Source organism: Tetrapisispora phaffii, chromosome 7, assembly GCF_000236905.1.
Source record: "Tetrapisispora phaffii CBS 4417 chromosome 7, complete genome".
Taxonomy (NCBI): Eukaryota; Fungi; Ascomycota; class Saccharomycetes; order Saccharomycetales; family Saccharomycetaceae; genus Tetrapisispora; species Tetrapisispora phaffii.
Genome location: NC_016526.1, coordinates 720,278 through 737,084, shown reverse-complemented (window position 1 = coordinate 737,084; position 16,807 = coordinate 720,278). Strand labels below are relative to the sequence as shown.

The 16,807-nt window shown below is 32.6% G+C and overlaps 8 protein-coding genes across 8 annotated transcripts; 4 read left to right on the top strand and 4 right to left on the bottom strand.

The window, feature by feature from the left end:
- Positions 1–1,316: 1,316 nt before the first annotated feature.
- On the top strand, positions 1,317–4,049 carry FOX2 (bifunctional hydroxyacyl-CoA dehydrogenase/enoyl-CoA hydratase FOX2; the record flags this gene model as incomplete). The annotated part of the gene is made up of 1 exon (XM_003686570.1): positions 1,317–4,049. The coding sequence occupies one exon, from the start codon at positions 1,317–1,319 to the stop codon at positions 4,047–4,049; it is 2,733 nt and encodes a 910-aa protein (XP_003686618.1).
- A 285-nt stretch (positions 4,050–4,334) lies between these two features.
- Positions 4,335–5,603, bottom strand: TPHA0G03430 (glycosyltransferase family 15 protein; the record flags this gene model as incomplete). The annotated part of the gene is made up of 1 exon (XM_003686569.1): positions 4,335–5,603. The coding sequence occupies one exon, from the start codon at positions 5,601–5,603 to the stop codon at positions 4,335–4,337; it is 1,269 nt and encodes a 422-aa protein (XP_003686617.1).
- A 476-nt stretch (positions 5,604–6,079) lies between these two features.
- RSC4 (Rsc4p) lies at positions 6,080–7,753 on the bottom strand (the record flags this gene model as incomplete). The annotated part of the gene is made up of 1 exon (XM_003686568.1): positions 6,080–7,753. One exon carries the CDS (start codon positions 7,751–7,753, stop codon positions 6,080–6,082), a length of 1,674 nt encoding a protein of 557 aa, XP_003686616.1.
- A 664-nt stretch (positions 7,754–8,417) lies between these two features.
- Positions 8,418–8,966, bottom strand: MEH1 (Meh1p; the record flags this gene model as incomplete). The annotated part of the gene is made up of 1 exon (XM_003686567.1): positions 8,418–8,966. The coding sequence occupies one exon, from the start codon at positions 8,964–8,966 to the stop codon at positions 8,418–8,420; it is 549 nt and encodes a 182-aa protein (XP_003686615.1).
- Positions 8,967–9,503: 537 nt separating this feature from the next.
- MRPL13 (mitochondrial 54S ribosomal protein mL50 MRPL13) lies at positions 9,504–10,301 on the top strand (the record flags this gene model as incomplete). The annotated part of the gene is made up of 1 exon (XM_003686566.1): positions 9,504–10,301. One exon carries the CDS (start codon positions 9,504–9,506, stop codon positions 10,299–10,301), a length of 798 nt encoding a protein of 265 aa, XP_003686614.1.
- A 295-nt stretch (positions 10,302–10,596) lies between these two features.
- On the top strand, positions 10,597–12,951 carry TPHA0G03390 (uncharacterized protein; the record flags this gene model as incomplete). Its single annotated transcript, XM_003686565.1, has 1 exon — positions 10,597–12,951. The coding sequence occupies one exon, from the start codon at positions 10,597–10,599 to the stop codon at positions 12,949–12,951; it is 2,355 nt and encodes a 784-aa protein (XP_003686613.1).
- A 1,051-nt stretch (positions 12,952–14,002) lies between these two features.
- On the top strand, positions 14,003–15,313 carry TPHA0G03380 (OSBP family protein; the record flags this gene model as incomplete). Its single annotated transcript, XM_003686564.1, has 1 exon — positions 14,003–15,313. One exon carries the CDS (start codon positions 14,003–14,005, stop codon positions 15,311–15,313), a length of 1,311 nt encoding a protein of 436 aa, XP_003686612.1.
- A 169-nt stretch (positions 15,314–15,482) lies between these two features.
- On the bottom strand, positions 15,483–16,601 carry ECM9 (Ecm9p; the record flags this gene model as incomplete). Its single annotated transcript, XM_003686563.1, has 1 exon — positions 15,483–16,601. One exon carries the CDS (start codon positions 16,599–16,601, stop codon positions 15,483–15,485), a length of 1,119 nt encoding a protein of 372 aa, XP_003686611.1.
- Between the last annotated feature and the right edge of the window lie 206 nt (positions 16,602–16,807).

Below are 16,807 nucleotides of genomic sequence, written 5' to 3'. Positions count from 1 at the left end.
TATAACCAAATTTTTTTATCATAAAGGATACTATTATTTTCTTAACCTTGAAATATTATCCACTTCTTTGTACTTTGCTCAGTGACAAGTATATATCCTTATTCATCCAAGAGCGTATCTTTGGCTATAGCAGTTACAAATGTAGAAGTACCACAGAATAGAATAGATGCATCTATTATTGCAATGTGCTATTATTATTATTATCTTTTGCTTTCTTTTTTTCCGCTTATACCTCTTCTCATTCCTGTAAAAAAACAATAACAGCAGTTCTTACTGAGTTCTCTAAGTAATGATTAGAATCAAAAATACGAGAATTAGCTAATAACAGGTTCGAACACAATAAGTTGATGCCTCGAGACAAACAAATAAATAATACAAAGTGGAAAAGTAAGTAAAAGTCTCGCAGCAAAATCCGAAACGTTAAGAGAGAGAGAAAAAAAGAAAGAAAAAAAGAACAGAAACTTCTTTTTCAGATACATGCATATATTGTTATTAGTTCAGATCTGACTTTAGCGAGTTACGTCTTTCGAAATCGAACACCGAGAATTGAACACCGAGAAGGACATCGAGCGATATCGAGCGTGACGCGCATCGTTCTTTCTTACCCGGACACTGACGCGTGCCCGGAGTTCATAAATCGGATTTTGTGTTTTCGGTTAAATAAAACCCGACGGGTCACTTCCGTTCTCCACAAAAACACACCACGCAACCGTCTTTTCCAAATCCGCCACCAAAACGATTCGCATAATAGAAGCACTTGCGTAGTTCCCCCTCTCCTCCTTTTAAGGTGTTGCTGCTTCCAAGTTTCCTTTTTTGTAGTGCATAATTGTGAAAACGGATATAAGAATGGCCCTTGGTGTAAACTCCGCATCGGGTGATCAATGAAATTGGGGTAAAATGAGAAATGAATGATTAAATTGACTTCGGCGGTTAATTTTCCTTCGGATTAAAACAGGCCATATTTCGCGAGAGTTGTGTGTGTGATGATTTGCAATTGGGGATTTTGTTTGATGGTTCTACTGGGGTTTGTGGGTCTATTCTTATAAATTGATCAATCAGGGTATTCCTTTTTTCAGCATATCTGTATATGTTGGTAGATATATAAATGACACAAAAACAAACTATTATTTTTCAATTTTTAATTTTATATAAAAGGGAACTACTAGATTCTCTATATATTTTATTAAACATTTCTCTACTATTAATTATATGTTGAATTTAGAATTTAGAATTTTTTTTCTGGTAATGGATACTGCTGTGAAACAAAATTAAATAGTACATATACATAGCAACAAGATAAACAGTATATTTTGATAATGACAGATACTGATTTGTTATTTAAGGACAGAGTCGTTGTGGTGACAGGTTCGGGCGGTGGTTTAGGAAGGGTCTATGCATTGGAGTATGCTAAGAGAGGTGCAAAACTCTTAATTAATGATTTAGGTAAAACAACAATCAACAGGCAAACATATAACGCTGCTGATTTGGTTGTGAAAGAGATTAAAGAAAAGTTTAATGGTATTGCAATCGCTAATTATGATTCTGTTGATACTCGAGGCGATAGAATTATTGAACAAGTGATTAATGAATGGGGTAGAATCGATGTTTTAATTAATAATGCGGGCATCTTAAGAGATAAAGCATTTAATAATATGACAGAAAAGGAGTTCACAAATGTACTTGACGTCCATTTAAATGGTTCTTATAAATTAACTAAGAAAGCTTGGTCGTATATGAAGGAACAAAATTTTGGCAGAATTATAAATACTTCTTCGCCAGCTGGTTTATTTGGAAATTTTGGCCAAGCAAATTACTCTGCTGCAAAAATGGGTTTAGTTGGTTTTGCAGAGACATTAGCAAAAGAAGGCTATAAAAATAATATTATGGTTAACTCAATTGCTCCATTGGCAAGATCAAAAATGACAGAAAATGTGATTCCAAAACATATTTTGAAAAATTTAGGGCCTGAAAAAATTGCACCTTTAGTATTGTATTTGACTCATGAGACAACAAAAGTAACAAACTCGATTTTTGAATTAGCTGCTGGTTTCTATGGTCAAATTAGATGGGAAAGATCTGCCGGTCAAATCTTCAATCCAACTGATGAAAATTATTTCACTCCAGAGGCAATTTTAAATAAATGGGATGACATTACTGATTTTAAAACTGATATTAAACCTTTCAATAAAAAATCTCATCCGGTTGAATTATCAGACTATAATGCTCTAATTACCAAGGCAAAGGCGTTACCAATACAAAATGATCAAGGTAGTTTGAAAATTAATTCGATTAAAGGTAAAGTAGTTATCATTACAGGAGCAAATTCTGGTTTAGGTAAATCTCATGCCAAATTTTTTGCCAAATATGGTGCAATGGTTGTTATCAATGATTTAACTGATTCATCGGAGTTTGTTAATGAATTAAATAAACAATATGGTCAAAAAATTGCTATATCTGATACTCACAATATTATTACAGAATCAAATAAAATTGTAGAGAATGCAATTAAAAATTTTGGCAAAATTGATGTATTGGTTAATAATGCTGGTATCTTAAGAGACAGGTCTTTTCTTAAAATGACTGATAAAGAATGGAATGATGTGATTGCTGTTCATTTATTGGCAACTTTTACTATGACTAAAGCAGTATGGCCACATTATTTACAAAACAAAGGAATGAGTTATATTATTAATACTACATCAACTTCTGGTATTTATGGTAATTTTGGGCAGGCAAATTATGCAGCAGCAAAATCAGCTATTATTGGGTTCTCAAAGTCAACTGCAATTGAAGGTTTCAAGAAAAATATTAGAGTTAATGTTATAGCTCCACATGCTGAAACATCGATGACGAAAACAATTTTCGGAGAAAAAGAATTAAACAATCATTTTGAAGCGTCGCAAGTGTCACCTTTTGTCGTTTTACTGGCATCTGATGAATTGCAATTAAAAAATAAGAAAAAAGGTGGTGTGACTGGACAATTATATGAAGTTGGTGGAGGTTGGTGTGGCCAGACTAGATGGCAAAGAGCTTCTGGCTATATAGCATTAAAAGATGATATTAAACCAGAAATGATTAGAGACAATTGGAAATCAGTAGTTAATTTTTCTAGTGGAACCACAAATCCGTCTAGTACTACCGAATCATCGATGTCAATACTTCAAAGTATTCAGAATGCACAAAGTTCTGCATTAAGAGCAAAATCAGATGGAATTTTTAAATATACTTTTAAGGATTCTATTCTTTATAATCTTGGACTGGGTTGCACTGCAAGTGAATTAAAATACGTTTATGAAAATGATCCAAGTTTCCAAATTTTGCCAACATTTGCTGTCATTCCATTTATGAATTCTACAGCTTCCTTGGATTTTACAAAACTATGTGACAATTTTAATTATGCTATGTTATTACATGGTGAACAATATTTCAAGTTACATTCTACTATTCCAACTAAGGGAGAATTCAAAACAGTTGTCAAACCGGTTCAAGTCTTAGATAAGAATGGCAAAGCTGCAGTAATTGTTGGAGGATCAGAAACATATGATGTTAAAACAAATAAATTGATTGCCTACAATGAAGGTACCATGTTTATTAGAGGCGCATCAGTTCCGAAAGATAAAATAATCAAAGGAGAAAATAGAGCCAAGTTTGCAATGACAGATTTCAAAGCTCCTAAAGATAGAAACCCCGATTTTGAAGTTGAAATTGACACTACTCAAGACCAAGCTGCGTTGTATAGATTGTCTGGTGATTACAATCCATTGCATATCGATCCAGTACTAGCTAAGAGTGTTAAATTTCCTAAACCAATTTTACATGGATTGTGTACTTTAGGAGTTTCAGCAAAAGCCTTATTTGAAAAATTTGGTCCATATACGGAATTAAAGATTAGATTTACCAATGTCGTTTTTCCTGGTGAAAAGCTAAAGGTGAAAGCATGGAAGCAACCTGCAGGCGTCGTTGTATTTCAAACTATTGATGTCAACAGAAACGCTGTGGTTTTGGACAATGCTGCGATCAAATTAGCTGGATCTTCATCAAAGTTTTAAAAATTATATTTGTATATATATTCTACAATTTATCTTCAACATAAATTATATACCCTTTCATTTTCTCATTTTTTAATTAAATATAACTTTATATTATGTTTTGATAAATTAAAACAAAAATTTATGTAGTCAGTGCATTGTAAATTTGATATTACTTTTAGAGTTTAATGAGATATTTAATTATATATATATATATATTAAATAGATGTGTCCTTCTTTAAATTATGCAAATGTCTTCTTACTTTTGTTAGTAAACATCAATTTTATTCATGAAAATTCTGCTTATTAATTGTTTTTTTGTTTTTGATCTATGCTTTCAAATAAGTCAGGATAATTTTTTTCCAAAGAATCGTAACTATCAGGTTTAGGAAACTTATTCACTTCGAAAAATTTGTTCACGCAACTATATTTATGCCAAGTAAAATCTTTCTTGACATTGCAATCGCAATGTAAATAATTCCTAACCAATATATCCCTCGGACAATCTTGATTAGGTTCATGATAATAACCAGTATTCCCCACAAAATGAATTTGATCAGCTCTCAGCATATAGCTCACAGCTAATGTATGAATTGGTGCATCACCCCATCTTTCGTAAAAAAATCCACCTTTACCTTCTAAATAATCGAAGTAAGAATTGTAGGCTGCAGATCTATAAAAATCCAAGTGTGCTATTTCAAAATTTGACCAGAAATGACATAAATTATAAGACTTTCCATTATCATCGGTAGTAAAATCATAATTGTTTTTAGGTGCAATAAAGTCTGGATTTTGCTTAAAAAATTCAGTTGTGGTATCCCACAAAGAAGGAATTGTTCGGGTATTCTCTTGTAATGCCATGTTGAAACCATAAATTTTCTTATGTCTTCTCATGTATTGAAACACATCGTAAGGTATATCACATTTAAACCTTACAGATGGTTCTATTCTCCAATAATAATCAATATTTCTCAATTCTTCAAGCTTATAGAAGAATCCAGAATTGAAACGACACATAAATCTGTATGATTCACTATCACCATAATTTAAATTATTTTTTTTAGCTTCTACTCTGGTTTGCTCTGCCTTTTCTTGATCGATACTATCAGGATATGACCAAAATTCATGTGGAATTTTAATAAATTTAGTTCTTCCCGATATCAACTCTGTCGTTTTCTTTTTAAAATCTTCTGTAAAATCTTCATTGTTCATAAAATACCAGTCATAATGGAATAGAGAATTGAAACGCTCTTCAAACTGCTTGATGGTCTCAAGCATGTTATCCAAGTCGCTATTTCTTACCAGTGTTAATAAAATGTCGTTACCTTTGCCGCTATCATCATCATACAACTTAGTGGTATTATTATTCTGAGATATATTCACACTTTGGTGATCTTCATTGTCTCTAAAATATGATCCTACATTGTAACTTACCAGTTTATCAATTAATTCGGAACTATTGGAATGTAAGTGCACGACGGTTATCAAAATGATAACTAAAACTATAGTTAATGTTCTAACCATAAATTTCCTTCCAGGAACTCTCCTGAAGAAAAAAGATCGATGATCGAACATCGGACGTCAATTTTTGATGCTTCGTTTTATATGAATTTATATGCCTTTCAATCGCAATAGTTATTCTCCTATCGAAACAAGACATAACCTTCAGTGACTTTCAGGGAATGTATATATACATGGTGTAGCCTCAAATAGCATCAACTTCAAATATTTTGAAGTTGATAAAGGTTCAAAGTGTAATGTCCAAGGTAGATTAATTGATCTTGACATTTTGCCTTTGATGATGATTTCAGAAACCAAGAATGTTCCGCTGAAAATACCGCACAACCTAACTATTTCCGGGTAAATAACATCAACATAGTCACTGGAACCTACAACTTGTGAATTATTACTATAGCCAAGTGTCATAAAACATAGTATTTATTTATTATTTACTTATTTAATATATTAAATGATATCTAAATACAAGTTAGCCCTTTGCCAGCTTATTGTTGTTATTATAATTATCTCTTTTCACAATTTGGGTTTTTGTTTTATGGTAAAACGTTAACCCAAAACTTCATCACCTCTGAAGTATTATTCGCATTATCTTTACAATTCAACTCTATTATGTTGAGTCCCTCATTTAGTCTTAGATCAAAGGTAACTTTATCCGATACAGATACTAATTTTTTAGTATTTTCATCAACTGGTTGTGCAGAGTTGTTAGTTTGGTTGTTTTTTGGTATTATATCTTTATTTAGTTTCAAAGTGATGTCGTGAGTATTATCATTGATATCAGCTGTTAAAGTGATGAATGTTTGGATAGGTTGCAAGGAGAATGAAAACATATTTTCGTGTACGTTAAGATCGCGACCGTTAAAAATATATTCAATCCATTCTTGGTTGCAAGCAGGTCTTGAACCTGGTAAAGGTCTTATTGCTAAACTGTAATAATTCTTAGATGAATAGATTGCAACTTGGTTTATCATCTCATAGGGTTTGTGTTGGATTACGTGATCCGAAGAGACGACTTCTTTCTTTAAGGATTTCAAAAGATTATATTTCATAACTTTTGGTAAATAGTCAAAATTCTTTCTTGATGGTTTATTGATCATATTAGTGTTTGAAGAGGACGGACCTAACAGATAATCCTCGGATAAAATTTCTTGAGTGTAGCCATTCCCTAAACCTTCGACATGGTTAAAATCATAGTTGGCAGCTTCACTGTCTTCGAGAACTGCATGACTTGTTTTAATAATGGTTGGACCTAAATATTGGTTAAAATCAGATTTATCCAATACTAGCTTTACTTCCCCACGTTCACTAGCATCTAATAATTCGGCGAAAAACTTTTCGTTCATAATTTTATTAAAGAAACGTAACAGCTTCTTTGCATCTTGATAAATTATTGTCTCTGGATCGTTGAATACAAGTGCGTTCTGAAAGACTAAATGAACGTCTATTATAAAGTCATATATCTTGGCATATAAACCAACTTCCAAGTTCTTCCTTATTGGAGATAAAGCCATTGGCCTATATATTACTTCATAGTATTCACCAAGTTCGTCTCTATCGACTAATTCCATGAAGGGAGCACTTAACCTAATTTTATCATCGACGTCGACAAATCCTGACTCGAACTCTATCTCGAGCTCTTTATCAGTTGCCTCGATAAGACGATCCATGTATGCCAATAATTTTTTTCTCACATCGTCTGTAATATTATAATTTCTTTCAATATTTTTAGCTTTTAATAATTCATATTTAATATAATTGACAATTTGTAGAGAGTTTTTCACAATCAAACTATCAGGTTCATTATAAACTGCACAATTTTTGTGCAATAGTTCAATATCCAGCAATAGAGTCTTAGCACCACCAGCGAATTCATAGTTTCTTGATTTAATTTCATTGATGGAAATAGGCTTGTCGATCTTATAATAGTACTGTGGATGGAATTTCCTACTTGGTAGCTTAATGAAATCCTTGAATAGCGCCCTGTATGATTCTGTTAAGTTATCTAGAACAGAATCATTAAAGGAATTCAATTTTGGAATCGACCATTGTTCTTTGAACAACTCAGAATCTGGATCCAATGGCGTATTGTAATCAATCGGCAACACTTTCGAATCGCCTCTTGGCTTCTTACCGGCAACATACTTGCTGTTATCAACTTCCTCAGCAACAACCTCTTCTTCAGCGACTTTCTTCTTTCTAGGTGGCATGACTATATGTTCTTTTCGATTGTTTTTGGTTTCCCTTGAGTTATATTATTCGTTCTTAAAAAGCTACGGATCAATAGAACTGAAAATCGATAAATAACAGTCAATCACAAGTAATTCCGTCAATGCTCTAAACAAGGCCTCTGTATCTGTCCAACAGTCAACCGTCGAAATTAGTATACATCTTAATCTTTGAATAGTTGTTGTTACTTGTTTTGTTTAAAATTTGATGTTGAACATTTCGAAAACTGTTTCGAGCGTGGAAATTACCGATGTGCGATAGTGTTTGTACGGGGTCGTGTTAGTAAAATACCAGAAATGGGATGGAACTACCTTCTGTCAGCTATAAAAGTAACGGTTGTAATGAGAAATTATTGATTTCATGCTGTTTTATATTACTTATATGTCTCTCATCTATATATACATATATATATTACATATATTACATATGTTAATTGTTCCATCGCATCCCTTAGTGGTTCGATGCTTCTCTGTTATTTGTGAAGGAAGGGAAACGATCTATCAATTATGGTGATGATGCATGCCTTGTGATTTTAAAATATCAGTTTATAGTCCTGGTGTTATGGTCTTAACGCTATACTGTGTTAGTTGTTATTGTTGTTGGTGTTCCATTTGAACTTAGAGCAGCTGCTGTTTTTTTCTTTTCTTACAATGACATAGTTAGCTCTTTTGTGTTTTTGAGTGCCGCTTTAGTCAATGAATCGTCTAGCTCTGAGAAAATTGAGTCGTGCAATGTCTTTAAAGCTCCTCTCATAGCACTTGTCAATGTCTTACTATCCAATTGTGATATAGTCGGTTGGTGTTTCCGAACCTGTTCCTGTAGTTGTTCATTCTCTTGATATTGCACTTGGCCAGCATCTTGCCCCTGCTCAAGTTCCATATAATTGTCGTTGTTCTTCTGCTCAGCAAGCTGTGATCTCGCAGTGTCGTCTAAATCGCTGCTTTGGACAACAATATCGCTATTGCTCACCATTGAAATATCAATCAATTTGCCGTTCAGATTTTCTACAATCTCTCTAAGTTCTTCATTCCTTTGCTGCAGCTTTTGCTCCTGTTCTTTCAATATCTTAGCAGAGAGACGGTCTTCATATTCACTGGACTCATCCACTCCGCCATATCCACTTTGATGTTCTCTTAATAGGGCTTCGTCCTCGTCAGAACTGTCCTCTCTGCAACAGCTAAAAATTATACCCATTTCTTCAAATCCACGCCTTTAACAATTAGCAGTTATCTTAGCACTTGATCAGAAACTTTGTCGTTGAATATCTCTTTAGGTCTGATCTCGTCCAAAAACGTTGATCCCTTATCTCTAAAAACTATTAAATCAACCTCAATCACTAGTATGAAAATATAAGCTAGATTTTATAACCTTTCAATCTTGGAAAATAATAAAACTCTAAGAAAGCAACTTAGTCAGTTGCAATCTTAATGTCTAAAAACTAATATAGCTTCACTTTGTTTTTCTCTTTTACTTCTCTTTCGACTCATGGCCTTAGCTTTGGTTTTATTATTACAATTTCATTTTTTGCTGTTCACCTCAAAATTTCAAAACATAATTTTGTAAACTTTTGATATCTTAAATGAAACATATTAAAAAATATAGAGTGTGAAATAGGTATGTATGTATATCTGAATGATTCATGATTAAATCAGTATTCATTCACATTTTAATTACCGCTGCTTTTGTACCTGGAAGGTTCTTAGAGAATAAATACAAGAAAGAGCAAGGAAAATGACCGTATCTGCCATCCTACGTTGTGGTAAGAATCTGCCATCCAATTTTGCCAGCAGAAGATTAATACATTCTTCTGTTGTTCGTGGCGACATGATGGATTGGTTTAGAAAGAATAAGAAAGATTCGATTAAGCCTGTGGAGGATACAAAAGATATTATGAGGAAGATTGAGGAAGACGGTGGTGCTGCTGTTTCAGCAGCATCTCAAAGTGAAAGTACTAAAGGGAAAGTAATGAAACTTAATGCTGATAATTTCATCGGTGAAGAGATTGGTTATGTAGATAATAGGGCTAGAAAGGAAGCAATTGCCAATGTGCGCTTCAACACTTGGTTGACTTCACATAAGGTCAAGGATGAGTTGGAAATCAACGAAATACTAATCAGTGCTTATAATGAATCAGTTTCCGATGTAAGTAATGCTCCTGTTTCTGAAATCTCAGATGCAGTTCTGAAGAAGGACTTTGATGATTTAGCTTTCAAGTTCAAGTTTACGAAGTTACTACAATCAAAGACAGGTTACTTGATACCAGACTACTTGTTAACTACCATGAAGACACCATTGGAATTTAAAGATTACTTTACTCAAGAAATATTATCTGGTAAGCAGCAGAGATTCAAAGAGTCCGAACCAAATGCTATTCATTTGACTAACGATACTTTCAAATCAAAAAATATTCGTGTATTGGAAGATGTTCCTGGTAGATTTCAAAAGAAGACTAAGAATAAGGTGCTTTCTGAATTGTATCTACTGAATTCTCAATTAACAAATGAGAAAATTAAAATTAACACTGATTAAATTCATGCTATCTCAACTGAATATCCATTGTATTAAAACTATATAGTTTGTGCAAAAGAATAAACTGTACAATTTTGTTTCCTGTATATATCTCACATTAATAAATTCACTAATTCATTAAAATATTTATAGATTTTTGTGTATCGATTTTGATGACAAAGTTATTAACCAAAACTTTGAGCTAAAAGTTAACAATTAATATATCAATAACATTATCATAATTACATACAATTAATTAACTACTTTATTGGCTGTAAAAGTAACTTGACTTGCTTAATATTAATGATATTTCGTCATGATCGTTTATCCAATGTTGCTATCAATTATATTAAATTTTACAGGTCTTGTGAGTTTCAGCCAAGGTCGGGAATTGGGCTACTCTTTGCCTACTGATACTTCTGTACCTCTGGGTTCAGATGAGCTTACTGTTGACTGTGTATCTGAATTACAAAATTGTTTATATAACAGCTTTTCAAAGGCTTACGAATTTTGTGATCATTGCATAAAAGTATCGGAGGTGACATTAACTGACTCTGGAAATTATGGTTGTCGTGGATGTGCAATGAAGACAATGTTAGATCATTGTAGTGAATATAATTGCATTGTAGGATATGATTATAACAGCCTATCTACTTTATTAGAAGAATTCCAACACAGTCCAGATTATGCGACACTTAATTCACTAAAATCGAGAACTTTAAAAGAACAGAAAATTGATGGGTCTCTAGTATATATCAGGCTGGATACACACGATATTTATAGAAATATGTTGCCATTTGAAAAGGAAGAGATAGTAAGAGCTTTTATTAAAGAATCGGCGTCACAAGATGTCAGAGTTTCTGGCGGTCTAGGTAACGTTAGCGCAGGTGGCACTAAAGATTACGATGAAGTTCCAATGCATATTAAAGACATAAATGGTGGTGAACCTAAATATAATGAAGATGAGGAAAGTGACAGGAAGGATAATGAAAGTGTTCTAAATGGTGACGAAACAGATGAAGAAAATACAGACAACCAGGGTGAAGTTGGCGAAGACGATTGGGATGATGTGGACAATGTAGACGATTGGGATGTAACTGATGGTGATAAATCGGTAGAGGATATAAATGTTTCTACACAGGAAGGCAATTGCACAGTGATACAATCAGAGAAACAATGTACCAATAGAGTTCCAACGGATTTAGAAACCGAGACGTCTAGGCAAGTATCAATTGATGAACAGACATCAATTGAATCTTCCAAAAATAGTAATTATGGTGAACGTACAGTAAACTGGTCTGCTTCTAGCACCGAATATGAAGAACAGACAGTAGATCATTCTTCCACTGATTCTAATTATGATGAAGTGACACCAACACCTTCTTCTTCTAAGCCTGATTACAATAAAGAGACGCCACTCGAGTCACAAGATTATCCGCATTATCCACATTATGATGAAGATATAGTAACGTCTTCAACTAATGATCCAGATTATGATGAAGATATAGTAACCTCAACCGATAATTCGTATCATGACAAAGAAATAGTGACGAATTCGACTGTTGCTACTGACTACAATAAAGAGACGCCACTCAAGTCACAAGATTATCCGGATTATGATGAAGATACACTAACGTCCTCAATTTATAATTCATATTATGACGTAGTGTCATCAACATCTTCATCTAATGATACTGATTATAATAACTTAGAAAATGAAAGACCTGAAGAAGGCAAGCAAGGTGAAAAATCAGAAGAAGAAGCTATTTATACTATTACTATTCGTACGACTGTTTATCCACAAATTAATAATACAACCTATATTATTAAGCCCAATATTGATTATCTTATCAGCAAATCGACTTTAACCACATGGAATCCTACAACAACTACAAAAACGATCACAAATCCATGTAGCAATACTATTCTAATCCAACCAACCGAGACTTCTACTACAAATTGCACTAAAAAATATACCACAACAACTACACGGTTCTCAAATATTTACATAACTTTTACTGAGACAGATCTTTCCACTGAATATACAAAATTGAAGGTCACTAAATGGAAAGGTGATATAAGTACAACAACAGAAACTGATTTAGCATTCACTACAAGAACTATTCTGAGAAAGAAAACTAAAACTCGAGCAGTAACTGAGATAGAAGAGATAGCTAAGACAAGACAAGTGTGTAAAATAGTTGTCACTGAAAATTATACAAAGACAAAAACTAAAACAGCTGTAACGACATTAACAAAACAAAAAACAACCACCACTACAACTCCACTATTGAGTACTTCAACCTCAACTAAAACCAAGTCAAAAGTGAAAGTATTGACATCTACAGCGGTGACCAGTACTACAGATACGAATTTAATAAAAGCTTATACCACTACGACATTCACTAAAACGAAGTACAAAAAGAAAAGAACATACACGACTATAGTTCTTCCAACAACTCATGTAGTGGTAGTAATAACAAATACAGCTGTTGTGTCCTTATTAAATGATAAACCTGGCAGGTTTAAGAAAGGTTTGAGGCTTAAAAAGAGGATGGAAAATGAACCAATCCTAAATACTTCTATCAGCAATAAAAAATATTGTATCGACCTTCATCTTTTAATGAATCAAAGAAGTTGCAACCATCGACAGGAGCTGCCTCTAAAATGAAACGAAATACATTATATTACACCATTCTTGTCACTACACTCATAACGATATTTACAGTCATCCAAAATCCAATCACTCTGTCTTTGGAGGAGATTGAAAGTGAAGTATATTTAAATGATGATTTTGAAGAGTCTGGGATTATTAATGTTGAGGATAATATTCAATTTGTTGAGGATGAGTTCAGTGAGCTCTTTCCATACTCACAATATCTGGACGACTTTTTACATAATATCGAATAACCTTCTATATATTTATATATTAATATTTATATTTTGATTGACAAATGAACATTTCTCTTACCTCATTCCCCAAATTCTATTAATGGAACAAAAACAAAAAACTTTAGATATTTTAGATATTTTAGATATTTTGTCGTATGAATTATTTTACTTGCCAGGTAGAGATCCTACGTGTAATGACTTCATGCACTCAAGAAAGTCTCGTTGTATGTTTACAAAAGAATCGAAAAGCCTCCAGAAACATTTATCTTCAAGAATAGCTGACGCACGAGCAAAACTGGACCTCCCAAAAACCTACGTATCATTACTATACATCAAACTAAGACCATACAGCTAACTAGTGTTTGGAAAAACAATAACCCACTCATAGGTATAGTATTTATATCAATGGATTTATTCAATCCATTGATAACAGTCTGTCGCAAATGTCCTTTTTTTTAATGCATAAAATGGCAATTTTGAATTCCTGAGTTTTTAGGAAATTTGGCAAAAGAATGAAAAAGTTTCAATTGTTTTAGGAGTTTTAATTCCATTTCAAGTTATCCATTAGAGGTTCACGATATCAAATAAAATACTCTTGTTCTTCCATTTGAACTTTAGTGATTTTTTGAATGGTAATTATATTCTGAGAATTGTTTACTGTTTATATTTGTAGAAAACGATAGCAAATTGATTGATTTTGTCATAATAGTTGCAATAGCTCGAAAGAAACCCTATTATAAAGTATTCTTCTATTTGATTATACTAATAGCACAGTTGTTATATTAAGAAGAAGAAGGAGTGAAACCAGCACGTTTATTATTGTGAAGGCAATGTCTGTTACAACTAACGATAGAAAGCCTGATGTTTCATTGCAATCAAATGCTCAGAAGAGCAATGTAAAGGCCGTGAAGAGCCCTACCATTGACACTGATGATATCGATGAAGATGATGAAGCCGGTTCTAATTTAATCTTGGAAATCATTTCCCAGTTGAGACCAGGCTCTGATTTGACCAAGATTACTTTACCAACTTTCATCTTAGAGAAAAAATCTATGCTAGAGAGAGTTACAAATCAACTACAATTTCCGGATATTTTAATAGATGCACATAATGAGCAAGATGATTTAGAAAGGTTCACTAAAGTTTGTATGTGGTACTTAGCAGGCTGGCACATTGCCCCAAAGGCTGTCAAGAAACCATTGAACCCAGTGTTAGGTGAACATTTCACTTGCTACTGGAACTTACCAAATAAACAACAAGCTTTTTATATCTCCGAGCAAACAAGTCACCATCCACCAGAATCTGCTTACTTTTACATGATTCCGGAATCACACATTAGAATAGATGGTGTTGTTATTCCAAAATCAAAGTTTTTAGGTAATTCATCTGCAGCTATGATGGAAGGTAAAACTGTTTTGCAATTTTTAGATATTAAAGATTCTAATGGTGTTCCTGAAAAATATGTTTTAACTCAACCAAATGTTTACGTTAGAGGTATTTTATTTGGTAAGATGAGAATCGAATTAGGGGATCATATGATTATTAAAGGTCCAAAGTATAATGCAGATATTGAGTTCAAAACTAAAGGTTTCATTTCTGGTACATATGATGCCATCGGCGGTACCATTAAAGATAAATCAGGAAAAGCATTGTATGAAATATCAGGTAAATGGAATGAAGTAATGTATGTAAAAGATTTAAGAATTAAAGGTTCCTCTAAGCGTGTTTTATTTGACACTTCAAAGGCCCAACCACTTAAACCTATCGTTCGTCCATTACAAGAACAAGGTGAATATGAATCAAGAAGATTATGGAAGAAAGTTACAGATGCTTTAGCGGCTCGTGATCAAAAAGTTGCGACTGATGAAAAGTCTAAAATTGAAGATTATCAAAGAGATATGGCTAAAAAACGTTCAGAAGATGGTGTTGATTTCCATCCGAAATTATTTAGAAAAGCAAAACCAGGTGAAGATTTAGACTATTATATTTTCAATGATATACCTTCAGATATTACAGCGGAGTCACAAATTAAGAAGATACTGGAAATAGTTCCGATATTACCTGGACAGAAGTTTACACATAAATTTGCAATCCCTGGGTATAAAAAACATGAACTTCAAGAGAATGAACAAACTCAATAAATTTACAATATAGAAGTTGCATTAAAGTAAGACGTTTTAATGTGGAAACGATATAAAATAGAACGATAAAAAAAAGATAATTTACAAAGTTTAATCAATTCTCTTACATATATATTAAAGCTATGTATTTTATAATATCTACAGGTAAGATATTTTCATTATTTTTATATTAAGAATTTTTAATCTTTTTAATAAACTTTAACTTCATATTAAAAACTTCAACCAGTCTATTGATGAACAGGCTATCTGAAATGACCTCTAATTTACAACCATGCAATGTGACCTCTGGATTTTTTTCTATAAAACATTCAATGCTGTTATCCCACTTCTCAAATATCTTTGAAATTATCTCTTTATCGTTATGAGAACTAATACATTTCATTAAACAGAGGTAAGGTGGCCATCCATTAACTTCGCATAAATCGATGTAATCCACCAATTCGTCTATCAAACTAGCTATCTTCGGTCCTAGAAAATTCTGATCTTCTATATAAGTTGAACCTATTCCATAATTTGATCGGAACCTGTTGTATTCTTGTATATTATGCGTTATCTCACCATCCGATTTGCATGCCATATCGGCTAACGTATCCCAAGCTGAACAATCCCGCATGTTTTTAAAACAAAATTGTTTGGTTTTATCAAATAAAATTATCTTTTCATTATTTCCTAGCAGATCATAAAACCATCTCAAGGTGTTCCAACTGTAATAGTTGCTAAAATGAAGATTTGCAGAACTCATGAATACACTAAGGTAGTGTAGTGAAATATTTTCTTTGAACTCTGAGCTAACCATAAATAATTTCTTGTATAATGTCCATAGTGATGAAGATTTATTCAATTTATTATTTGAAGATGTCAAAAGTTTTTCTACCACTGCTATCTCATTATTTATAAATTTTAGCTTGCTTTCAGCATCATAACTTTTCAAGCAATATTTAACAATATCCTCATGTATACGAATGATAGTCTTATTTTCTGGAGTTGTGAGAAGTAATCCAATTGTACAGAGATACGTGCCTTCTATTAATGATTCATCTTGCAAAAAGTTTGATTTTGTATTTATAACTTTGTAAAAATAATCGTGTGCTTCTTTAAATACCCTAAAAAAAGTTTTCTTAAAACAAATGATTTCTATCTTATCTTTTTCATTTGAAATAAAATAATTTTCATTTATTGACTCTTGATCTGATCCAAATCTTAATATGCATACTTTATCGTCTGTATCAATTGTTAACTTTTCAAATAGTTCTTTGCTTAATGCTAGAGATTGGATATCCCATTTCATTTCACTTTCGTTAGTTATTAATGCAATCGAACATACATCCCATTTTTTGAAACTTTGAATTGTGAAAAGTACAATGGATCTTAGTGAATTTATTTGAATAATCAAGATATTTTATAATCATATAAAAAAATTATTTAAAGCGTTGGCTATAACCCTAATGAAGCAAATTGATATTACTTTTTGTAATTTTTTTATGAAGCTTTTTT